This window comes from Nannospalax galili, unplaced genomic scaffold (genome assembly GCF_000622305.1).
Source record: "Nannospalax galili isolate Female #2095 unplaced genomic scaffold, S.galili_v1.0 scaffold743, whole genome shotgun sequence".
NCBI lineage: Eukaryota > Metazoa > Chordata > Mammalia > Rodentia > Spalacidae > Nannospalax > Nannospalax galili.
Window position 1 is genome coordinate 635813 of NW_008349552.1, and position 24263 is coordinate 660075.

Sequence of the window (24263 nt, forward strand, 5' to 3'; positions counted from 1 at the left end):
TTTGGTTTTTCATGTTATTATTTTTTTTCTTTGGTTTTTTTATGTGGATTTTTTTTTTCCTTTTTTTTTTTTTTTTTTTTTTTTGTCTTTTCGACTTTTGTCTTTTAGAGACAGGGTCTCCCTAGCCCCAGCTCTCCTGGAACTTGCCATGTAGACCACGCTGGCCTCGAACTCACAAAGATCTGCCTGCCTCTGCCTCCCAAGGGCTGGGATTAAATGTGTGTGCTACCACGTCTGGCTGTACGTAACTTACATTTTATTTTATTGTGGCTGACAGCTAAGAGTTTGTCTTGAGTCTTAGAAGAAGCTTTGAACTTGGACTTTTATTTTATTATTTTTATTTTATGTATATGAGTGTATTGCTTGTATATATGGAAGCAAACCTGTGTTATGCAATGCCTGTGGAAAGTCAGAAGAAGGCATTGGATCCCCTGGAACTAAAGTTACAGATGGTTGTCAGCCCCATATGGGTGCTGGGACTTGAACCTGGATCCTCTGCAAGAACAGGGTGCTCTTAACTCCTGAGTCATCTCTCCAGTACCCAAACTTGGACTTTTAAACACTGTTGAAACTGCTAGGGCTCTGGAGACTCTTGGAGATGGATTGAATACATTTTGCATTATTAAATGGCCATGAGCTTTTGTGGGCCAAGATGTCATATTGTGGTTTAAAGAGGTGTGACTACGTATCTAGTTCATAAAGGGCAGACTTGTGATGGTTAATCTTGATTATCAACTGACTAGATTGAGAAGCACCTGGGAGATTAGTGAAGCTGGCTCCGAAGGATTTCTAGAGAGGATTAACAAAGGGGGAAGACCCATCTCGAATATAGCCTGTGCCATCTTTTATACACCAAGGGCACAGATGGAGTAAAATGGAGGAAAAGATAAAACCAGTTAGTGCAGCAAGCATTCTGCTTCCTGGCTTCCATGATGTGGGCTGTTCCACTCCACCATATCCTCCCTTGCCACGACAAACCAAAACTGTGAGCCAAAATAAACCTGTCTTCCTTTTAAGTTGTTTTCCTTGGGTATTTTGTTACAATGATGAACAACTAACACAAATGAATTATTTCAATTTTCTCTGGAGGCATAGGGACTCTGTACCTTCTTTCTCCTTTCTACGTTGGGGATGGGGACATGTCCTTTTACCATGAAATCTTAACACTAACACATAATGTGAGTCTTTTCCATCTCCACCGGGATGACTGGAGGCATGAAGTCAATTGGGAATGTTCTCTGAGAATCTAGAAGCCAAGAGCAACAAGGGAACTTGGGGTACAATTTCTTCCATGGACTCTTCCAGCACTGGGCTCAGTTCCCCCTGACTTCCCTCACCAAGGAATACTGGCATCTGGTTGTTGTTGGTACAGCACTGTATTATTCATTGTCATTTTTCTCTCAAATTTGTTTCCTTTGGCAGAAATTTGTTCAAGGTAAGGAGGCTCTTTCTCGTGTTCTGTATCCTCTCCCTTACCCAGTCCATGCTGAGCACACAATTGTTCAGTCACAGGTATCAATTGAAATGACTTGAGCTTAGAAGAAATTTTCTTTATTCTAGAGCCCTGGTTGTCAAGCTCTGTTCTATAGAATCCAGAGAGCCTACAGAATCTGCAAGCTAATAAATGCATTAAAAAATATTCCACCCAGCCAGCTATGGTGGTGCGCACCTTTAATCCCAGCATTTGGGAGGTGGAGGCAGGTGGATCTCTGAGCTTAAGGCCAGCCTGGTGTACATAGTGAGCACCAGGCCAGCTAGCTGAGCCTACAGGGAGTCTCTGTCTCAAAAAGACTAAAAAAAAAAAAAAAACCAAAACCAAAAACAAACCAAAATTCCACCCAACAGGTCATATTCATTAATAAAAACTTATATAACTGACATTCATGAGTAAGTGAAATTTTGAACTTACAGTGAAAAGTCACTAGGTTGGATTTTTATTTGACAAAAGGATTGTGTACCCACTCAGTTGAAATTTCAGGCCCCTGTGCTGCCTACACTCACCTGGCCTTGCAGTCCTCAGCTGGACCACAGCGTGGGCACTCCCAACTTCATTCTCAGCCATGCACTGGTACACACCTTCATCCTCAGGCCCCACACTGACCACACGCAGGGCCCTGCGAGACAGCCGGAGGCGCTGGCTGGAGGTAAGGGGCACAGCATTCCTTAGCCACAGCACAGAGGGTGGAGGGTTCCCCCGCACCTCACAGGTAAGCTTGGCACTCTGGCCCCATGGGATGACCAGTTGAGATAGCCCCATTGTAACCTCTGGGGGTTCTGTGGAGAAACCAGAGCAAGGTGAGTAGGGCTGCATTTTCCTGCCCCTATTTCTAGACAGGCTGGGAGGACACAGTCAAGAGTGGCTCCCTCCTCCCTGGCTTTTGGTTCTTCCTGTAGTAGTAGAGGTGGGGAGAGTCTCATGTCTCCTCCATCAGAGTTACATTAGAAAAGGAACTAAAAGCATACCAAGACCAGGGATGATCTGATAACCTCTTTCTCCAGTGTGCTTCCCCACCAATCAGCCCTGGGGCCTTTCACAGACATAACCTAGGTTATGACCTAGGTTATATGCTTCTAGAAGGGTCAGACCAGCCAGAGAGAGTATTAAGGAGAAAGTCCATGGAAATGCTTACCAAACACCTGGACATTGTAGAGGATGACAGCCACACCTGGCTCCCCAACCCCATTATTGGCCATGCAGCGGTAGGTGCCCGAGTCCTCCTCACTGGTAGTGTCAATGAGCAAGTTGCTCAGCAGGAAGCGGGTCTTATTGTAGCTTGTGATGCTGGACCCATCCTTGGCCCAGGTGACTCGAGGTGGTGGGATCCCGCTGGCCACACACTCCAAGATGAGACTCTGACCTTTGGTGACAATGACAGTCTGGGCCTCAAGTGGGTAAATGATGCGGGCAGCCTCAGCAGTGGACCCTGGAGAGGAGGGGAGGGCAAGACACACAGGGTTCCTCTAACCTGTTTCCAGTGGCCCAAGCCCAGGAGGATTCCAGACAGCATGAACTTGAGATCAAACAACCCTCTGAGGCTTAGAAGTGTCTAAAGCAGGACAGGTTACTTAATTTTTTGTTAGAAACAAGGGCTTTCTCCCACAGAGAATACGACTTATGCTTTTTAACTCTAGGTGTTGACAGATATATGAGGGTATGAAGAAAGAAATGGTCTGAATGGCAGGGGAAGTTTTTCCTGCTTAACTTCAGGCCGTGCACCCTGAGGTCAAGAAAGAAATGGAGGCAAGGATCTGCTAGGTCCCAACTCACCCAAGGGTCTAAGTCAGAGCAATCCTCACAGTGAGCATTCCATTGAGCTAAAGAGGATCCACTGTTTAAAGATATACATTCCTTACATTGCAAGGTCCCCAAGCAGAAATCAGGGACTTTATCAGGAGCTCAAGGGAAGAAGCAGCCATCTTTTTCAATGCAGGGGAGGTATTACACAGGATGGCTGAAGGGCAGAAGCTTTGCCTTCCTCAGGGACCCTAAAGAACTTGCCAACCCTGTGATTTTGCTTTGTGTGCCAACCAAGGGCAGATCCGGGTTTTATAAACACTGAAATACACAGTTTGAGAGACACTCTTTAGGAAAAAGAATAGAAAATTATAGACGTAAAGCTTAGCTTCATTAGCTTTGGAGAAAATCATCCCTGGTGCTCTGTGCTAGAAAATGTATTTGGGGACATTAGAAGAATGCTCAGAAAGAGATCCTATTGTTTGCACATGTATAGGGAAGATTGTGGGGCCTCTGTAGAATTTCAGCAGAGGGAGGCAGTGGACAGTGGGCACAGTTCAGGGCTGTGGAGCAGAATGGCAGGCCCAGAGTCCACCCACAAGGGCATCACTCAGGGGTATAGCTGCTGTGTTCTACCTTCCCATTCAGCATACCCATCCCTATCACAGGTAACAGTGAGCAAGCAGGGGAAAGGAGTTGTCCTCTACAGTGCTGAGCTACGATGATAAGCTGGGCTGGGGTGCTGCCACCACTCTACCTTCAAGTTCATGGATCCTGAGCCTGGTCTATGGTGTCCCCACCTCCCTCGTGAGTTTTCCTGGCATCTGTCCACAATATCCCACTATAGCCAGTGAGTCTAGTCCTTACGGCGCACACGCAGCCTGTCGCTAGAACCAGAGGTTTTCACTTCCTGGGTCACTGGATTATAGGCAGCACACTTGTACATGCCCTCATCCTCCTGGCTGGCATTGACGATTTGGAGATTCCCTGATGGCATGATCAGGTAGTTGTCTGTGGAGAGGACAGAAGAAGAAGAAGAAGATAGGGTGAGTCCCGAACCAGAACATTGTAGCCTGAAGCTCCCATTGAGTTCATGAGTCCCAGAGGGAATCAGACCAAGCCCAAAATGACGCTTTCCACATAAAACCTTGTACTAAGTGGGCAGAGTGCCAGAGTAAGGAAATAACTAGCCTTCAGGCTTCTGAGCCAGATGGCTGACTACTCCTGATTGAGTTAGTACATATCTGTGAAAAGTAGTTTATGCTCTCAAGGGAGAGGGTAGGGGGGATGCAGGGTTTGAGGTCAATTTGAGATCAAGCTCTGGATCTACAGGATAGTATGATCTTAAGCAAGTTAACCAACCTCTTGGATCCCATTTCCTCACTTGTAAAAGGCATAATAAATGCCACTCAGCTGCTTTAAGGACTGAGTGGCCCCTGCCACACAAATGGGAAGAGATGACTTCGGAACTGACTTTAGCATTCACCATTCATTTGTCACAGTCACTACTCTGAGCCACCTCACTATTGAATTTCTGCTAATTGAAAGGAATATTCTGACCTCCAGCTACAGTCCTCTTTATGACTGCCACTGAAACCTTGTCTTGTGCATTGATGGTCTATCAGGCTTTGTTTGTTCCTGGTCTAGGAGTGTAGTGGGTGGGGCCTTGAGCATATTCAGGTTAGTTAAGCAGATTCACAGCTTCTGGATGGCCCAGTGATGGGGGTGGCCTTCAGTTTCCTGGCATACAAAGCACTGACCATCAGTCAGCTCTGAGTTTTGCCCTAGTGGCCCCTCCTGGGAATCATGGTGTCACCAAGCCTGGTGCCTGCCTGCTGCTGGGCCACCCAGGTGTGAGCTGCTTAGGCAAGTGCCAGATGGAGTTAGCTTCCCCCAGGGCTGCTGCCAAGCTTCTGCTGGGACACAGGGATTATAGTTCCTCTTTTCTCTTTTCCTCTCTTATTTCTGAGTGGTAGGATCAGGGTGTTTACTCTTTCAAAAGTAGCTTTTCTGTTTTTTCTAAGTTTCTGCTTGCTTTTATTTTTCCTCTTAAGTTTTCTATAATGGACATATATTCCTTTCATACCCCCCCCCAAAAAAAAAATCTCCTATAGAATAAAAGGTATGTATTTTGAGCTGCTGGGTCAGGTCAAATCAGGTCAACTTGTCCTTACATGTAGGATTATTTGTGAGGGAGGCTGACTTCATCTTGTTGGATGTACCCCTCCCTATTAGTACTCTGTGGACCAAAGCTTGGCCTCCCTAGGCCAACTGTCATGTTTACTACAGCCTGAGCAGGAAGCTGTGAGAGTTGAGATTACCACAGGATTCAGAAAACAGGGAGAGCAATACAGTTCCATCAAAAGAATGCTTTGCCTTGTGGAGAAGATCTATTCCCACGAGGGAACATCGAGCTCTGGGGAACGCGTGGTTTGTCGGGCAGCCTTTCTCTATGTGTCTGGAGGCAAAGGCTTGCACAGGGAGCATCTGGAGCCATGTGCTGAGTGTCTGATCAAATGGCATTAGCTTGGCAATACCTTCCAGGGCCTCACAAGATGAATAAAGTCTCCACGACAGGACAGAAAAACCCCATCATGGAAACTGCCCCCTTAGCATCCTTTAGGGCTAAATATCAGAGTAGAGGACAGCTGGCCAGCCTGAGGTTGGAGCTGTCAGCATGATTATGTGGGCTCTGGGAGGTAGCAACAGCTGACACAAATGAAAGCAGTCAGAAGCCAATTCCCCTGGGCCTGGCCTTGGGGTTCCTGCCAGTTCCTCACCTCTAGAGGCCTCCAGCCACTCCTGTTTGACACTGTACCGGACCTGGGCTTTTGGGTGGCTCTCAGGCAGGTGGCAGGCAATGACAGCCGTGTTCCCCTCATCAACTTCAATCACATGTTGCACATCTAACTTGAAGTCCTGGAGATCTGTGGAGAGACAGGAAGATGACTGTTGGGCCTAGACAGAGAATAACAATGTGGTATCTCAAGGCTGGTATTAGAGGTCACAATAAACAGCTACAGAACCCACTCTGGAACCATCAGAGGGTGCTGAGCCCTTCATTGGCCTCTGATGGTTTTTAGGGGTTTATAAGGATGAACTGCATTGCCCTCATCACTGCATGGAGATCAACTTGAGGTGTATACAAAACCCAAGCTTGGGGAAGTGTAGAAAATCCTGCCAGGAGACCCTCCTCCCCTGCAACAGACCCACTTCTTCTGTGACACTGACACCTGAGAGTGAGCTGGTGGTCATGCTCAGCTGTCCTGAGTCATGGTGAGGGCACCAAAGTCCAATCATAGCTGTCAAAAGGTTCCGCTAACGGAGACCAAAGAAAACAATAAAAGAAATTCTGATGTTTTCTAGGAATTCAATCAATAAGAACAGCCTCCTGGGTTCTTCTCAGACATCCACAGTGAAAGGTGACAGGCCTGAGACTCCCTTCAACTGCCAGTTTACTGCCAACCGTGATGACAGTCAAGATGCCACCTCCTGGGGCTGGAGAGATAGCTCAGCAGTTAAGAACACTGGCAATTCTTTCAGAAGACCTGGGTTCAAATCCCAGTACCCAATGGCAACTAACAACTGTCCGTAACTCCAGTTCCAGGGGATCCGACACCCTCTTCTGTCCTCCAAGGGCACTACACGCCACGGGTGCACTTAGACACAAGCAGGCAATACATGCATATACATAAAATAAAAATAATAAAATTATTTTTAAAAAGATGCCACCTCCTGCTACCTAGGATTGACACTCTTTAATGACTAAATTTCCCTTGGGGCTGTGGGTGGGGCTCTGTGGATGCCCTAATGGCTCTGCTAGGCAAAGAGATCTCCTAGGACGCTGGACACCATCCCAGTGTGGAATTTGTGAGGAGTCAAAGGTCCTGACACAAGGCTGCAGCCTCCAATAGCCCATGACCATTTCTTTTGTCTTGGCTTTGTGGAAGGAAGACTGGATTTAAACTGGGAGAAGATGGAGACCCATCTGGAGCAATAGCAGGATGTTTCCCAAATAATCCATGTGTCCAAAACACAAATCTCTCTTTGTATGAGCCAAATCATTGATGCTGTTAAAAGCTGGGCCATTTGTACAACAAAACCACATTGTGAACAGGAAACTTGGTTTTCAAGATTGTAGCCAGATTTATTTTAAGAGAAGAAATAAAACTAATGGAATATAAAGTAGGAGGGATGAAAATGTTTTGCCCAGACATTTCTTCATGACAGTATTGAGGAAGCCATGGAGACCCACTCTCAGAATGCCAACCACTCCAAATTCTGCTCCATCTCCGAGGACTGATAGCATGGGGCTTCCTGCAATGTCACTGCAAGACTCCACCTGCTTGTATTGTTCTCGCTGGACTCAGAGAAAGCAGCTGGGGTGGGTAGAAATCAAGTTTCTCAAAACATACAAGAGATAATAGCCAAAAACAAACTACTGTCAGTGTAGGAGAAACCAGTGATGAAGGTACTCAGCAAGGTCAAGAAGCTGTCTACTTATTGGAACTTTCCAATAGCTCCCAGGCCAAAGTAGGGAAAAAACCCACTGTTTTTAATGGAAGGATCAGTGCCCCTTTTATTTCATTAAGCTGTATACTCCTTGGGTGCAAGGACCAAGATTTGTTTATATATGTCCTCTGAGTCTAACTTGGGTCCTGGTCCAAGTAGACAGTAAATGTTGAACAAATTAATTATCTTGGAAGCTAAGTTCCCCAAGTTAGAGGCGAGATGCAGGTTTCCAAGGCCTAGGAACCCAAATTCTCTGAGATTGGCCTGTGTTGTGAGCTTGAGGACAAAAGCCTAGTGCAAATGTTCCATTAACACTTTATTCAAGTGTGGCCAAGGGCAATTATTTTGCAAATAGAGTGTTTCTTGGGAGGTTACTCCCAAGATTATATGAAAAAGGTGAACTCAGTCTGATAAGTGTAGCATAAAAAGTGTGTACTGTTTACTGAGCAGTGTGGTAATAGCAATGATTGCTGTCCAGTTTACTGTTCTCATCCATTTCACTTTCAAGGCTGAAGAACTGCTTGTTGCCTATGGGTCAAATTGAGAGCCCAGGAGTCCTTCTTTGGGGTGGACACAGGGTTTCCTGAGCTTTTAAATGTGTATTTCATCATTACTTAAACTTGTGCATGTGATATCTGGCTCTAAGTTATAAATTCCTAGTGGGAAGCCTATTAATTTTGGACTCCACACATACCCCATCACACAATATTTAGAATGCAGCAAATGTTCTCTAACCTCTTTCAGAATGAATAGTTTGGAAGGCTGAGCCCAAGACCAACTTCGTGAACTATCTCTGACCTGGAAAGCAGTCAATTCTTGGTTTAATGTTCTGCTATCACCATTTTGAATCCTTTTTTAATAATCAAGTCTTTTTTAAGATTTATTTTTAAAATTGTGTGTGTGTGTGTATGTGTATGTGTGTGTGTGTGTGTGTGTGTGTGTGTACATGAATGCAGGTACCCATGGAGGCCAAAAGAGTATGTTGTATGTCCTGGAGCTGAAGTTACAGGTAGGTGTGAGCTGTCAAATGTGGGTGCTGGAATCCGAACTCATGTCCTCTGGAAGAGTAGTATGTGCTTTTTACCACTGAGCCATTTCTCCAGCCCCATCTTAAATTCTCAGTCACGTATGAACAAAGGATCCTATATTTTCATTTTGTACTGGGCCCTGTAAATTATGTAGCCCAGACCTGGTTAGTCTCTAAAACAGTTAATGAATTTCTTTTAGAGTGGAGGAAGATTTGGACTCCAGGGAAGGCAGCTGAATATTAGTAATGTTGCTTTTTAAAAAGCATTTCACTTAAAAAATGCAACAACCCTAATCCTCCTTCAAGGTGGGGCACCTTGTACCTGCCAAGTCAGGAAGCTCCCCACAAAGTGAGCTGTGAGCAACTGTACTTCAGAAGTATTTGGAAAATTCCTCAGGCGCTGAGGAGAAGTCTCCTCCACGGTCTAATAAATCCAAAGCTACTCCACCAAGAGTTGTTTTTCCCCCTCCTTTCTTTACCTCATTCCAAGGAAAACTGCCTCAAGCAAGAATTTACTTAAACCTAGCAGATCATTTTGCAAGAAAGATGTAAGCAAATGAAATAAGCCTGGCACCAGAAAGCCTTCTCCATCACAATGCCTCTAGGCTCCTGACTACTATAATTGACGTCTCATCCAGGCATGGAGCATGCATTCTACCAGGCATCCACCTCCCGACCCAGTGCTAAAGCACTGGGCTTCCTTAAGCCCCTTTGGCTCTCCCTGCCATCTTCTAACAACTGCTAGGGTGGAGACAGAAGGCTGAACAGTAGGGGAAGTACAAAGCTGGGCACCGGTCAGCCATGCAGCCCAATTTTCCCTCTGTTCTGATGCCAACATGTGCACAACAGCCTGTGTGGGCAGGACCCAGGACATCCCAGCTGGGCATCCAGCTCTCCACAAAGGCCGAATGGCAGGGGAGGCTTCCTGGCTTCAAAACAAATGAGCAACAGTTTGGTCTTTGGTGCTGTCTCCTCCCTGGGCATCCTAAGCTTAAGCCTTAGCTGAAGCTTCACTGGACAATCACTTCCAGTTTGACTGCAGTAGTAAAATTTGAGTTTTACTAAGGGATCAAAGGCAGAACAATGAAGTGATGAATGATTTAAAATCAGGGCCATCATTCCTAGTGTTTCTGGGCAGGAAGAAGGCCAGGAGGAGTGTTCCTGATCAGTAACAACCTAGTCAGCTATCAGCAGGCAGATGTAGAGGAGATCCAGTTGGCCACATAGGAAGCATAACAGTCTGTTCCCAGGCCAAGGCTCTGCAAAGCAGTTTCCTGGCTGATTCCCTGGGCCCTCAACAATACCTCACTGGGAATAAAAGGGCAGGCCCTTCCATTACAAATGGGGTTAACAGACCTCTGTTGCAGAAGGGTGGGTCAAGTTTCATGGGAAATGGCTTGCTTGATAGGACACCTGTCCTTGCCTGTTGCGTGTGTGTTTGAGAAATGCATTAGAGGAATGGGAATGTTTTTTCAGCTTTAATCTTCTTACCTCCTCTCACATCCTCCTTCTGCATCCTCTCTTTCAGCTACTTCATTAAGTAGCCTAGTAGAGTAGACTGTTTCTCAGGTCTCTACAGGTCAGAAATCATGATCTTTGGGAGCACCTTAGAGGTTACTAACCTGCCTTACTTGTCACAGAACTTCATGCTTTCTGAGAAAATCCATAGTATTTTAGGCTCCATACAGCCTGCTTTCTTCCTTTTAACAGCTCAGATTCCAAAGGGAAGATGTATATTCCAATGTATCAGTTCTGTATGGATGCACTGCCTATGAGGATTTGTTCAAACATATATCATGTGGTATGGTCTGTGTTTTTCTTTTCCACTTAATGGGCAAGTGAGGCCCATACTCTTTTGGCAACGAAGAAAAATGGAAAGTATACATATGGGCACATTTTATCTTGAGTCTCTTTGAATTTCTCACCTCTTTCTAGTCTCCACCATTCTGATGTTAATTAGAAGCTCAGCAGAACTATGAACTAACTCACAATATTTGGTGTGTGCCTGCACATCCTCAATACAAACTTTGAGATCTTAATTGAAGGTTCATCCCCCCATTATCAGGGATCTTACACGTCCAGTTACAGAGTGTGCCTTCACTCAGTGTCCCTAGTATGATACTTTGAAAGGGCTTCCTCATTCAGTGTTTTCTCTGAACACCCCCTCTACCCACTCAAGCTGCAAACCAAAGTTCTTTCTGTTCAGATAAGAAGTCAAAAACGATGACACTTGCTGGATGCTGTGGAAGCCATCAACATCCTCATCTCCATGAGTTAGGCTGAGTACTCAAAACAGTCTTGGTGTTCTGGACATGCAGGCGTTTTCCACACACAGTCCTGCCCTACTCTCTTTCCATATCCTCAGAGATACAGGACAAGCCTGCACTCATCTGCTGAGGTTTAGATGGGATCTACCAGATTGTGGGTACTGCATGGGGCTTGCTTGGCAATGCTGCTGGGATGCTTAGCAGCCTCAGGGCCATCAGCAAGTTTTGGGCTTACTGTTAATTCTATTCCTTAATTCTCATGGCTTCCAAGCTCAACTTGTCCCTGTGGCAGCTTGAGCTCAGAGGGATTCTTTGCTAATGGGACACTATGCAGTGCCACACTGACCCTGGTCTTGCCCTGCACCTCAGTCACTTTGGAATATGACCCACGTATGAGGAAGTAAAGCTACTGAGAGCTTTCTCTAGATAAACCCCTGGATCACAGCTTCACAGCTTTACAAAAGGACTTGAATATAGCACCTAAGGTGGGAGAGTCCCTGGCACCATCTCACTAGCTTGCCTCAGACAGTCTGGAATTCTCCTATGCCCTGAACTACTTTTCCAATGGGCAGAGATTCACCCACTGCACTCAGTCCTCCGGCTTGGCTTGACCCACTGCTTGTCCTTGAAATAAAATGTTCTGTAAGTGGAAAACCACAAAAGTCAACAGCTAAGGATGGGGGACAACTACAAAGACAAAGTAAAGCTGAAGCTGATGGGACTCGTGATGACAGGGAGCCCGGCATTTGGAGAGTGGAGGAGGTTACCATGGTCTAGGCAGCTTCTCAGAAGCTGTGCATGTGAAGAAATGACTAAGTCTTTTACCAATGGACAGCCAGGGCACACAGACCACTAAAGTCAAACCCAACTGTAGCTCACAAAGCTGGCCCAAACCAGCGTCTTCTGTAGTGCGCATTCATCAGTGCCATCTTACCAGGCATCACTCATGCTGCTGCTCAGCCAGTCTGGTGTCTACTGCACCAGGCACCAAAGAAAAGCAAAGGAAAAAAGATAGTTCCTAGACTCAGTGAGCTTCTAACTGAACAGATGAGATAGCTAAAGATACAAAGCAGGATGCAATCACTGACCAGAGTGATGCTCCCCAGCATGGTCCTCACCTCCTCTACCAGTTCCTTGAGCCAGGCTACCTGAAGCTGCAGAGAATTTAGGGAGGAAGTTGGAGGAGTAAGCTCTGCCTCACTTGACAGGCCAGGGCAGTGGATAAATATGTTTGCTCTTTTTGGAAATTTTTTTCTGCCAGTCCAATTGCACAAATAATTTTGGTCCAAACAAAGTTCTTTCCTGACAGTCATGGAAACATGACATGAATTTTCTCAAACACACTTTCTGATGAAAACAGAGCATGCTATGCTGTCTTTTATTTAAATAAAAACAGTTTCCATGAAGTGGGACGGGGGGAGCTTGCATCTGCCAAACATATAAGTTGTCAAATCTTGGCTTTTTCTTCAGTTGAGGTGGGGTCTGTGTCCAGATTTGAAAAGTGGAAAAAGCTGAGCATGGAGAAGAAATGAAAGACACTGGGGGGTTAAAGGCAGAACAATCATAGTCAAGACAAGAGAGAGAAAACTGCAAGGGGGCAGAAGAGGAGAACAAACACAAGAGGAACAGGAAAGGAAGGAGAGGCTAAAAACAAGGTATTTTGCAATGTTATTAAATGATTTGCAATAAACTGGCCTAAGGCTTCAGGAATTTTTGGGCTTGAACCAATTAAAAATATTTTTTTAAAGACATAAGAGAACATGAAATGTGATTAATCCTCAAAGACAAGTCAAAGCCATGTCTCCATTGAGTCTGGCAGCCAGATGCACCGTGAGATGTCTGCAGCCATCTCTCTCATTTATTTGACTTCAGTGCTGCTGTGAGGTAGGGCTGCTTCACAAAGCTGGACAGTTTCTTTTGGATCCAATGAAGGAATGAAATGGTTTGAAAAATACACTGAAGAAAAAGAGAAGGAAATGAAGATTTACTTGCCAACAACCCACATCACACATACTTCTCTGATCATCCAAATATAAATATAAATATGAACTTAGCAATGGGAAAATTCATGTGAACCCTGGTGGTCTAGACTCATCAGAGTCGGAGTTGGATCCGAGCACAATCTTCAGCAGGGCTGGCAGCCTGCACAGGGATAGAGAGAGAAGTAAAAAATGGAGGCCAAATAGCTCAGAAAGGAATGGAAATCTTCGGCATGACCCTTATAAACAGAATTCGGGTGGAAAAGGACAGGTCCCGAGTGCGGCTCTCGTGGTTCTCCCTCTTCATGTAGTCCTCCCTCTTCACGCGGTCCTCCCTCTTCACGCAATCCTCCCTCTTCACGTGATCCTCCCTCTTCATGTGGTCCTCCCTCTTCTTTCCTCCCACACACCTGGAAACTGCTATTCTCATCAGCATCACTGGCTTTCCATTGAGGATTCCAATGAACAGCTCCATTTTTTAAATTAAATTATATTTAATTAATTAATTTAGTTATTTGTGTGTGTGTGTGTTTGTGTAATGTCTATACCCTATACCTGCTAAGCCATCTTACGAGTCCTCCATTTCTTTAAAAAACCTTTATATTTCTAACATACCAAATTTTCCCAAAACCCTTCTGTATTGTCCACTTGTTTGTATAACAAAGTCCTGCCTCAACCTTTATAGTTACTTTTCAAAAAATCTAGTTTTAGAATTAGTTTCTTGTTTTTAATTGTATAATCTTTATATTCAGTCTTCATTTAACAACAGGGATTTTACTAGAACAAAGAGTAAAAGGCTTATCGATGAAAGGTTTGGGATCAGCAGCTACAATGTCAATGTAATCAAGCCAATTCTGTGACTTAGTACTAGCCAGAACTAGCGCACATGTGCAGCAAGTTCTTCCATTCCACTATAGAGAAAGCATAAAGAACATGGGAAGCTTTACACTATAAACAACCGCAAAAACATTAAGCTATAGGAAACAGCATAGGGATGGAAGCTTTGTAAAAAGAATGAATTGCTCACTTAAAATGAAAAAAACTTGCGACTGGAGAGATGGCTCAGCGGTTAAGAGCACTGGCTGCTTTTGCAGAGGACCTGGGTTCAAATCCCAGCATCCACATGGTGGCTAACAACCATCCCTAACTCCAGTTCCAGGGGATCTGACGACCTCTTCTGACCTCTGTGGGCACTGCCTGACACAGGTACACATATGCATGCAGGCAATACACTCATACACATAAAATAATAAAAGTAAATAAAATTTTTTTAATGAAAAAACTTCGCAAAGGGAAAAAAAAAAACCAAAAAAACAAAAAACAAAAAAATTCCAGGTCTAAGTTTGAGTTCTCTCCTTGTGCTAAAGAATACTCTTTTCTATGTAACTAATTTTGTTGTTCCTTGCTTATTTATTATTTTTCTATAGAAGATCACTTGATTATTTGGGAGTGTATGCTTCTGGTAATTACTACTTGAACTATTACTATGGTGGTTTGAATCATAAATGTCTGCCATAGGTTCAAGTATCTGAACACTCATTATATGGTCCCCAGTTAGTGGCACTGTTTGGGGAAGGTCATGGAACCTTTAGGAGGTGTGGCTTTGCTAGAGGAAGCACATCATGAGGGCTTTGAGAGCTCACTGCCTCTCCCACTTCCAGCTTGCTCTCTCTGCTTCCTGTGTGCACCTGAAGATGTGAACACTCAGCTTTCTTCTCTAGCCACCTGTACTGCCATGCCTCCTGATCATGATGGCCTCTTACCCCTCCGACACTATAAGCCCAAATAAACTCTTCTTTCTATAAGTTGCCTTGGTCATGATGTTTTACCACAGCTACAGAAAAGTAACTGATGCAATGATAACAAATGTCTATGTATCACACCCTCAAAGCTTAAAAATAAATTACATAGCTGAATCCCAGCATTCAGGAGGCAGAGGCAGGAAGATCTCTTTGAATTCTAGAATGCTCTGGTCTACATAGAGAGCTCCAGGCCAGTCAGTACTACATAGTGAGACACTGTCTCACTAATAAAATAAAATTTAAAAACCAAAACACAAAGATAAATTAGATAGTAACTCTAAAGGAACTGCATTAAGTTTACATTCCTATGACAATTAAATACATCTCATGGTTATATATCATAACTATCATTTGATCAACAAGGATTAAGAGTTGAAAATCAGTCTTGACATGTTGACATGTCTTACAGTTTGATTACTTTATAATCTACTTTTAAAATCAACATCTTACTGGAAATGAAACCCAGGTAAACAAAGATATTAATATTTTATTTTTTACAACTCATAAAAACCACGAGTTTCTTTTCAGCATACAAACTAATGGGTTTCATTATGGGCATTACCATACGTATGAGTCATTTTATTTTGTCCTTGGTAAAGGAATCTTGCCATGTTTGTTTGCTGACTACAGTTCTTTTCAATCTTCTATAGGTCAAAGGCTTCCTCTTTCTAGACCTTCACTGAGGGTCTACTGTGTGGCAGGTCCTATGTAAATCCCTGTGGACAGAGATATGAATCCTTACAGTTGTTACCTTCCCAGCAAAGACCATGGATGGCATCAAAGGACTCTAGGAATAAACTAAGGATGCTAAGGAAACTGGGAAGTGGAGGCCCTGCTCCAGACTTAGGAAGGTGGGGAACTTAAAATACTTGAAGTCTTAAAAACAGAGAACAAACTGAAGGTGGTGGGAATGGAATGAAAGTAAAGTGCAAGACAGGTGGGGCTGAGATAGGTGAGATGGGTCACAAGCAGCACACTGGAGCACGGTTGTACACTGTGGTACCATGTGTGTTTAAGTGGAGAGAAGCACAGTCACTACAAATGAAGCATCATTTTCTCTATAGAAAAAATGCTGGGTTTGCCTTAGCCTCAGTTGGACTTTTTTGTTTGTTTTTTACATTTTCTAACATTCTTGTCTTCACTATTAAATGATCATCCCTTAATTCAGATGTGTTCTTAAGATGCTTCCCAAATTCCAAAATGGTTGGAAGTCTAAAAATGAGATCAAAGCAGAACTCGCTGATCTTTCCCAGATATATACCAAAATAAGAAGTGCGGGACCATCAACTCTCCAGATTGTTCCTTTTCATCTTACAGGAGCTATATTGTATCATTCCACCAAGGGGTACAGCAATTTCTAGTCAACAAAACCAGTCCTCTCATCTCCAGCACAACAGCTCGTTACAGGTTTGTTTTGGTTCATTAAATCAACACACTGCATAGGCCTCCCTTTTCCTCTTCACTTAGAATAAAGACTTGTGATTTTGTGTAAATGTGTAAAAAGGTAGCTGTGTGTGCAAAGAATGGATGTGTGTGTGTGTGTGTGTGTGTGTGTGTGTGTGATAAATCCTTAAGTGTGTTCCTGGTAGAAGCATCAGATTTGAGGTCAGTTTGGTAAACAGTGACCACTGAGAAATACAGATTTGTAGCCCTGACTCTCTGAGGCAGATATCTGCTGCTAAATAAGATGCCCTGAGCACAGTTTATATCACAGGTCTGTCTGGGTACTTGTGCCAGGCCCAGTAAGATTAATATTGATGATATCATTTTAAGATTTTACAGAATATCCAGGGAATTCTTATAAGACATGAAATTCTGCCTTATTTATTAGAAAACAGGAAGGATTAATATGACTTTGACCTAGAGCTATAAGGCATTTTAAATTCTTTTTTTACTAAGATATTCAAGCTGCTTAGCACATTTTGAGTCTAAGCTATCGTTTAGTAATTTTCTCGCCTACCTGGCCAAGTAAAATACACATAATTCATCACTAAAAGCACTCAATTTCAAATTGAGTTCGTTCTCCTTCTCCAAGCCTTGGCCTGCTGGGGATCTGCCCTTGTCCTGCTCAGTGAAGGCAGCTGCAGACTGTTTTCCCCTCTTGGGGAAGTTCAGGAAGCCACCTGTGTTTTCTTTCCTCCCCCAACACTTCTTCCCAAAGCCATCCCTTCATCCCAAAGCAAAAGGCTTATACAGGATTCCCTGGGACAGCCAAGCTGCCCTACAAATGTTTTTTCAATTTGGAGCAAATGGTTCCTTTTTACTTTTCAAGGAGTCACTGACAGACTGTGTCAGTCTGGTGTGTGTTGGAGGGGGGCGGTGCTGGAGGATACACTCTTAAGATTCCTTTCTGAATCACAGCATGTACATTCCCCAAGAGAAAAAAGACAAGAAACAGTGAGAAGTAAAAAAAAAAAACAAAAACAAAAACAACTGTAGAATGACATGGATCAGCAAGAGAGAATGGCTCCTCTGGCAGAGGACTTGGGACCAGTTCCCAGCACCAAAATGGTAGCTAACAACCATCTCTAACACCAGTACAGGGCATCCCACACCCTCTTCTGACCTCCACAAGAATTGCATGCAAGTGGTGTGGTTACATACATGCAGGCAAAACACTCATACACATAAAATAAAAATAAACAAATATATAAATAAAATTTTGGGTCAGGCGTGGTAGTGCACACCTTTACTCCCAGCACTGAGGAGGCAGAGGTAGGCAGATCTCTGTAAGACTAAGACCAACCTGGTCTACCCAGAGACTTCAGGTAAGCTGGGGCTACAGGGCGACTCTGGCTCACAGGGGAGCAAAAAAGAATTCAGTGACGTTTACCATGGAAACATCTCACTCTATAAGAATCTGTACCATTTCAGAAACTGTGCTGAGGTCTGAGTGCATAATGTGGACAGGTGAATTTAATTGTCAAAGATCAGACTCGGGAGGTAGAGGCAGGCAGATCTCTGTGAGCTCAACGACAGCCTGGTCTACACAGCTAGTTCCAGACCAGCCAGAGATGCACAATAAGACCCTATCTCAAAAAAAATTTTCACTAGGCTTTGAGTAAAACAGACTGTCTTTCATAATGGGGGTGGGCATTACTGCATCAACCAGTTGAAGAAATTAGGAGCTAAGACTGAAGTTCCTGGGGAAGGACAACAAAGAAAATCTGCCAAGATTTTTGGCCTTTGGACTTAGGACTGCAAGATCAGTTTTTAACCTGCACCTCCAGTCTGCATAGGCCAATTCTTAAACTAAACCCCTCTCTCTGTATAATTACAAATATACTATGCTAGATATATATAATTAAATTTATTGTATATGCATTGTTGGCTGAGTCTCTGGATATCTGACTAGGAAAAAGTATCCTGCGATAAAAGAATCTAGAAACAGATTAAGAAAGAAATGTCTACAGTGGCCCTGAATGGTGTCTTCAGTTCAAAGTCAGACCTAGACAATGGCAATAAAGTTTCTGATGGGAATGGAAGAAGAGACTTGGCTTATTTGTAGGATCTGCCACATGGAGGGCCAGGATCAGCCCAGCTGGTCCCTCTGCCTGCTGAAAGGCCAGCAAGCAGGAGCCTACCGCAGCATGGTGGGCAGCCCTGGGGGTCACCAGTGTTGTACAATGATGCTGTGGCTGCTCTTGAAGGCTCTGAAGTGGGACTCTGGACTAGAGAACACATGCATTCAGGAAGCTGGGAAATTCCAGGGGCATGGGTCTGTTCTCTTTCTTTCTTGGCTTTGTGATGAGACACTGGGAAACGCCCTAGGCTCATGTCTTCTAAATGTTGTCCTCAGGATAGAGTTGGCTACACAGGGCTGGACACAGGCCCCAGAGCCCCCAACAACAAGACACTTTATTAAATATTTGCTGACCAAATAGGCCAACAAATAAAGCCTAAAATTTCGGAAGTGCTTCAGAGTATTGCTGCCATATATTCTCATTTGATCCACAATGAAAACGACACCCCATGAGCTTGGTGATGTCACTGTTACTATGTTCACTGTACAGTAGTTGGCAATCTGGGGACTGAGTGACCTACTATATGTCACAAAACTCTTAAGTGGCAAAGCTAAGACTTGAACCCAGGATTTAAATTTTAGTTTGTTTTTCCCATCATACCTGTTTGGCTCTTCATTCTATAGATGGGTTAATGAATGGGAACAAAGAGCTCTCCTCCTCTTCTGATCCCTCCTCAGAGACATGGGTCATGGAGATATCTGCCTCAGTGGACCCCTTTCTTTCCTCTTTGCCTACTGATCTCTGAAGACACAGAAAGGACTGTTTAGCAGTGTATGCCCAGTCTTCATGTGCAAAGCCTTTTCTTTTCTTTGGTTGAGACACGGTCTCATTATGTAGGCCTCTTGGCCTAGAACTCACTGTGTAGACCAGGCTGGTCTCTAACTCATAAAGATCTACCTGCCTCTGCCTCCCCAATACTGGTATTAAAGGCGTGTACTGCCACGCCTTGCTCAAAGGCTTTATTTAAGGAGAGCTACAGATCTCAAATATTCCAACTTCAACTTAAGACTTCATGTTATCTTGAACACTAAAATTCTCAAATACAATTATAGGCAGGTAACTACTCAGTTACCACATATTCAATTCCCAACTATACTGAGACCTATGGATAATGGGAGAACTATCTTTAAAAAATAGAAAAAGGTCAAAGTAAAGGAATAGATAGGCATTTACTTGAATAGCAGGCACAAGAGGTAGAGGAGAGAGGAGCCTTTATGTCTCATGCCAGCTCGAGCCACTCTGACTACTTGCTGTGCTGTACTAGGGACCTCACAGGTGGAAGAAAGGGTGTCCAGTAAGGAGCTTGGGGTTCCCTAGGCAGGATCTACTGTTGATTCAGGAGCACAGTGGGAATATCTGATCCACAAAGAGTAGTCACCTATATAAAGCTTGTGAAAAGAAAAAGAAAGGGAAGTGGATGGAAGGAGACCAAAGATAAACATTTCAAAAAGCAAGAGTTAGATGACATGATCTGAAGCCAGGCATTAGCAGCAGGAGAGAATAACCAAAAATCAAGTTTAGGTTAGACAAAAAAGAAAATTCACAGAGCACAGTAAGGACAAAGGGTCCCCCACCTCCCCAGCCCCAACAGGCAGGCTAGGTAGAGGGTGGAGAAGGCATAGGTGAGATTCATCGGGTGACTTGACTTCTGGCTCCATTTTCCCCAAATCCAGAAGCTGATGTCACCTGATCAGGATGAAGTCCCAGTGTACCTCCCAGGCCCAATAATAACAGGGCATAACAGAAGCCTGCCTGGGCCAGGAAAGCTCTCTAGAGACCTCCTCCTCACTCCTGAATCCTCAAGCCAGATCCTTGACCCTCTCATCTAAAGCTCCCAGTGGCCTCTAGAGCTAGGCTAGGAGGACGCACATTGCCAGGTAGGCCAAACAGCAACTGCTTTGTGTGGGGATGAATGTATGAAAGAAGGCCTACAAACAAGCCCTAAGTGCTGAGTGTGGGGTGTGCACTGGCACATTACTGCCCAGTCTTTCTCTAAATGCATACAGTGCCTTTGGTAATCCCATCTACAGACTAGCCTCCTTGTACACCAGCCAACCAGCAAAACATAGCCCCATTCTGCTCAGGAATGCTCTCTCAGAAATGTAATCTAACTGCTGAGTCTGGGCCAATCCCCCTCAGTGGCATTCACCCAAACACAGCACCCCTTTCTCTCGCCCCTACCTGCCTTCCTGCCACCCCAGTGCTGCCTCCTTCAAGCTTGGGAGGCTGGAGTTCCACTCTCCCAACTCCCTCTTCTGCAGGACACCCACCCACGCCTGCTCATTCTGTTTCCCTCACTTCTCGTTCCCTCTAGTCAGGCCCAAACACTGCACTTCTGATTCATGTCTGAATGACAAGCCAATGGTTCTTGGCTTTTGAATGAAACCGCTCCACTCCTGCACACACCCCATCATCACTGTGCATTCGTGGGCTGCAACCAAACCCTTCCTTTGTCTTCTCTGCCAGCCAGGCATCCCTTCAAGCACAAGAGAAAATGGAAGCCAGGATTTTTTTTTTAACTATAATAAAGGCTATGAATTGTCTCTTCTCACAGAGATACACCTTGAAGCAAAAGGAGAGGTCCAAAGTAAACCACCTCCTCTCCAAACCCCACTTCTCCAAACAATAAAAGGTGCTGGCTCTTCATTTAGCTGAATGAATGGTTATAATTACTTAAGCCTCCACAGACACATGCTGATTGTTTTCAGATGAAATCTTCCTCCTAGATGCCCCTTACAGGCATAAATGTTGCTGAAAGCTACATCTTATTTGTGCTAATGAACAACTGGGAATGAATGGATTGCCCAGCAAAAGAAAAAGCTTCACTATGTTATGGTAGAGCTCTACCATGGGCAGCAAGGATGGGCTGGTGAGGGGCATGATGGGATATACTTGAGTGACGATGACATGGTGAACATGTATGAAGAAAATCCACTGGTTGCCCACTTAAGATTCATATTTTTTGCACTTTACCATCACTTATACTCATCAAAAGGGAAAAGGCAGCTTGTCATATGGCCAGTGGAAAATGTTTTTCCCCTTTTAGCACTGCATGATAAACAAGTATAGAAACTATATTATTCAGCGGCATTGTAACAACATAAATATATGGGTATGGTTAAAGACTAGAAGGGCACATGCCACAATAATGATGGCTGTCAGAAGATGGCAGGTTTAAGGGAGACACTGCTTCTTACTTATTCTAAGCTTTCAAAGCACAATTATAACTTGAAAATTGATAACAAAGGAGGTAGGAAATGCACAGTGCTGGAAGTGTGGCTCTAACCTCAGCTGCTCTTGATACAGTGAGACCACCCCTCCTCAACTCTACCTTCTTCCTCTAAGCTCCCAGCATCCTCTACTCCCCCTACAAGCACTACTAAAGGAGCACATCCAGCTGCCCTTCTGCAGCACTCAGCCTGCATCCCAGAGGCCTGGCACTCAAGTCTCAATCATGCTATTTCTGCCCAGAAGGTGAGTGGCTCCATGTGGATAGGGGGCCCCTAGCTGCACCTCAGGGTCAACCTGGCCTCTCAGGGAGCTCACAGCAGACGTGGTTTGCATACCCTCCGTAGGTAAAGGACGAGTTGCTTCGTATTTCCCAGCAAACCAGGAGCACACCCTCTTTAGATGCTTGCCTCTGTTTCACTTGCCCTTGCTCTTTGCTGCCACTGTCCCCCCAGAGCTCACATCTCACACACCCCAGGGACCCCAGCTAATGGCAATAAAGGCACGTTGCAAAAGTTTGCTGCCACCTTTGGAGCTATGATATGAGACAGCTCACTTCCTAGAGCCACATCATCCATGGGGATATGGTAATGGTGACATGGAAGCCCAAGCAGGCCTGTCAGCAATAAGGGGACATTATTAAGTTATAAGGGAACAAGCCCCAGAAATCTCAAAGTTCACATCCAAATAACCTTGCCTTGACAAGCTTCCCAATTTCTTACACGTCAAGCTCCAGGAAAGGGGCCAATTCTTTGTTTCCTGGCTATAAGCTCATCATATGAAATGGCTGCTGGGACTGCTCTGTGGGCTCAGGAAAACATTTGATCAGTAATTCTCATGATCCCATATGTACAAAGGTTTGGAAACAGATAATATATGCCCTGTGCATGGGACACTGTATAGCAAGTGGCAATCAAATGGTGTCACATGATCCCCTTCCACATGGCCTGACATAACAGCTGACCTACACAGAGTGGCAACTAGCAATCCCGTTGAAGATGAGGCTTCTCATCCAGCTACGACAGTCAAGCCCTCTCTCTGTTTTATTGCTCATAATATATACTATAATTGTTCTGTAAAAATCATTTCTCACTTTCATAAGCATGAAAGAAAGATGTGCAGTCATGAGGACCATCTGGCAGGAAAGCAAGGAAGTAACCATTTGGGAGGGACCTTGGAAGCCTTTTGGCCCTTTGGTTTCCATATGTTCGCCTGAAGACTTATGTTTTCTGTATTTCTATGTAATAATCATAGAAAATAGAGATAACACTGATTCAACATCACAAGTAGAATGTCCACAGACAATGATTTCAATAAACTATTTTACACTGAGTGCAGCAGTATAAATAAAAGAAAGGCAAATCCCCAAAAAGTGCACACGTGAGAGAAAGAGAAGAAGCAGCACACATCACGAACCAAACTGTCACCTAATCTCTTCCTTGTTTCTCTTTTCTTGTCCCTTTGTCAGACAGCTTCCTCTCCACTTATTCAAGAATTTAGATTCCAAATATTTGGGAAGTGCTAAGGCCAGGTCTGGGATATGCAGGCTCTGTCCACAGCCCTGCAACATGTTCTGATGAAACTACTGTGGGAATGGGAGTAGGGGTAAGATGGGTGCTAGGAGAGCTGCTGTCACTCCCCACTAAAACACAGCTGACCAAGTGGAGAGGTGGGGTGTGACCCAACTCTGAGCCCCCAGGGACAACTCACCCTCTGTAGATGCTTGCTTCAGAAATCACCTGGCTTAGAGAGGGGTTTTTCCAGGGCACCACAGTGTCCCCATCATTGGAGACATCAATTTGGAAGTTTCAGCAGTTGGGTTATGGTAGGACTAATGGCAGGGGGTATGACGAGGAGAAAAGAGAGTGAGAGAAAGAGACGAGACCATACCACACAGAGTAGTAAAGGAGCAGACTTACTAGCTAGTGTCACCGTGGCTGGCACACTAGCCACAGCTCCCGCAGGCATCCGGGCCACACACTGATATCGTCCCACAGTGTGGTTGTTGAGGGCAGCGATGACAAGGGTCCCACGGGTAAGCAGGATTCCCAGAGTGTCATCCGAGCCATTCAGCTCCTTTCCGTTGAGACGCCAGGTTACATTCACCCATGGTGGTTCCACCACACAGCCCAGGATCACAGTTCCTCCAAGCTTCTGTACAGTGGACATGGGCTGGACAGTGACCTGAGGGACCACATCTGGAGAAAGAACAGCAATGCAGCAATGAGCTGACACCCCCAAGAAACCAGCAACACCATCTTTTGAGAACACAGTATCCAGGCAGCCATCACTGAGCACCCAGGGGAGCTGATCTCTCCCACCTACTCACCTCTACCCGGAGTAACCCAACTACCCTAGCCCATTCTCCAATCTGATGGTTTCCAGAGAGCTGACTTGCAGTGGTAATATAAAGGCAAGAGCTCAGACTCTGGAGTTGGACAGACCTGGGCTGAATCCCAGCACCACCACTTCTGAGCCATGTAATTGTGGCTTTTCTTATCTGCAAATGGAAGCTAGTAATGCTTGACTCACAGCATAGTGTGAGGCTTTACAGTGTGTGCAAATGGCTGGCCCTGGTCTCATACAATAAATGCACAATCAAAGACAGTTATTATTATCCCTGCTCTGTTTCTGGTATGTCTTTGAATTGACTAAACTTCAAAAATATAACCAACATGATACTGTCCTA

At 44.6% G+C, this 24263-nt stretch overlaps 1 protein-coding gene across 7 annotated transcripts in view; it reads right to left on the reverse strand.

Annotated features, from left to right (window-relative positions):
* Boc (BOC cell adhesion associated, oncogene regulated) overlaps positions 1–24263 on the reverse strand; it is a 78035-nt gene that overhangs the window by 14399 nt on the left and 39373 nt on the right. For all 7 annotated transcript variants that reach the window (XM_017801637.2, XM_008846993.3, XM_017801636.2 and 4 more), the window contains 5 exons: positions 23494–23772; positions 6016–6162; positions 4103–4246; positions 2631–2924; positions 2002–2274 (listed from right to left, as the gene is read on the reverse strand). In XM_017801637.2, the coding sequence (XP_017657126.1) occupies positions 2002–2274; positions 2631–2924; positions 4103–4246; positions 6016–6162; positions 23494–23772 (1137 nt within the window). The remainder of the gene's footprint in view (positions 1–2001; positions 2275–2630; positions 2925–4102; positions 4247–6015; positions 6163–23493; positions 23773–24263) is intronic.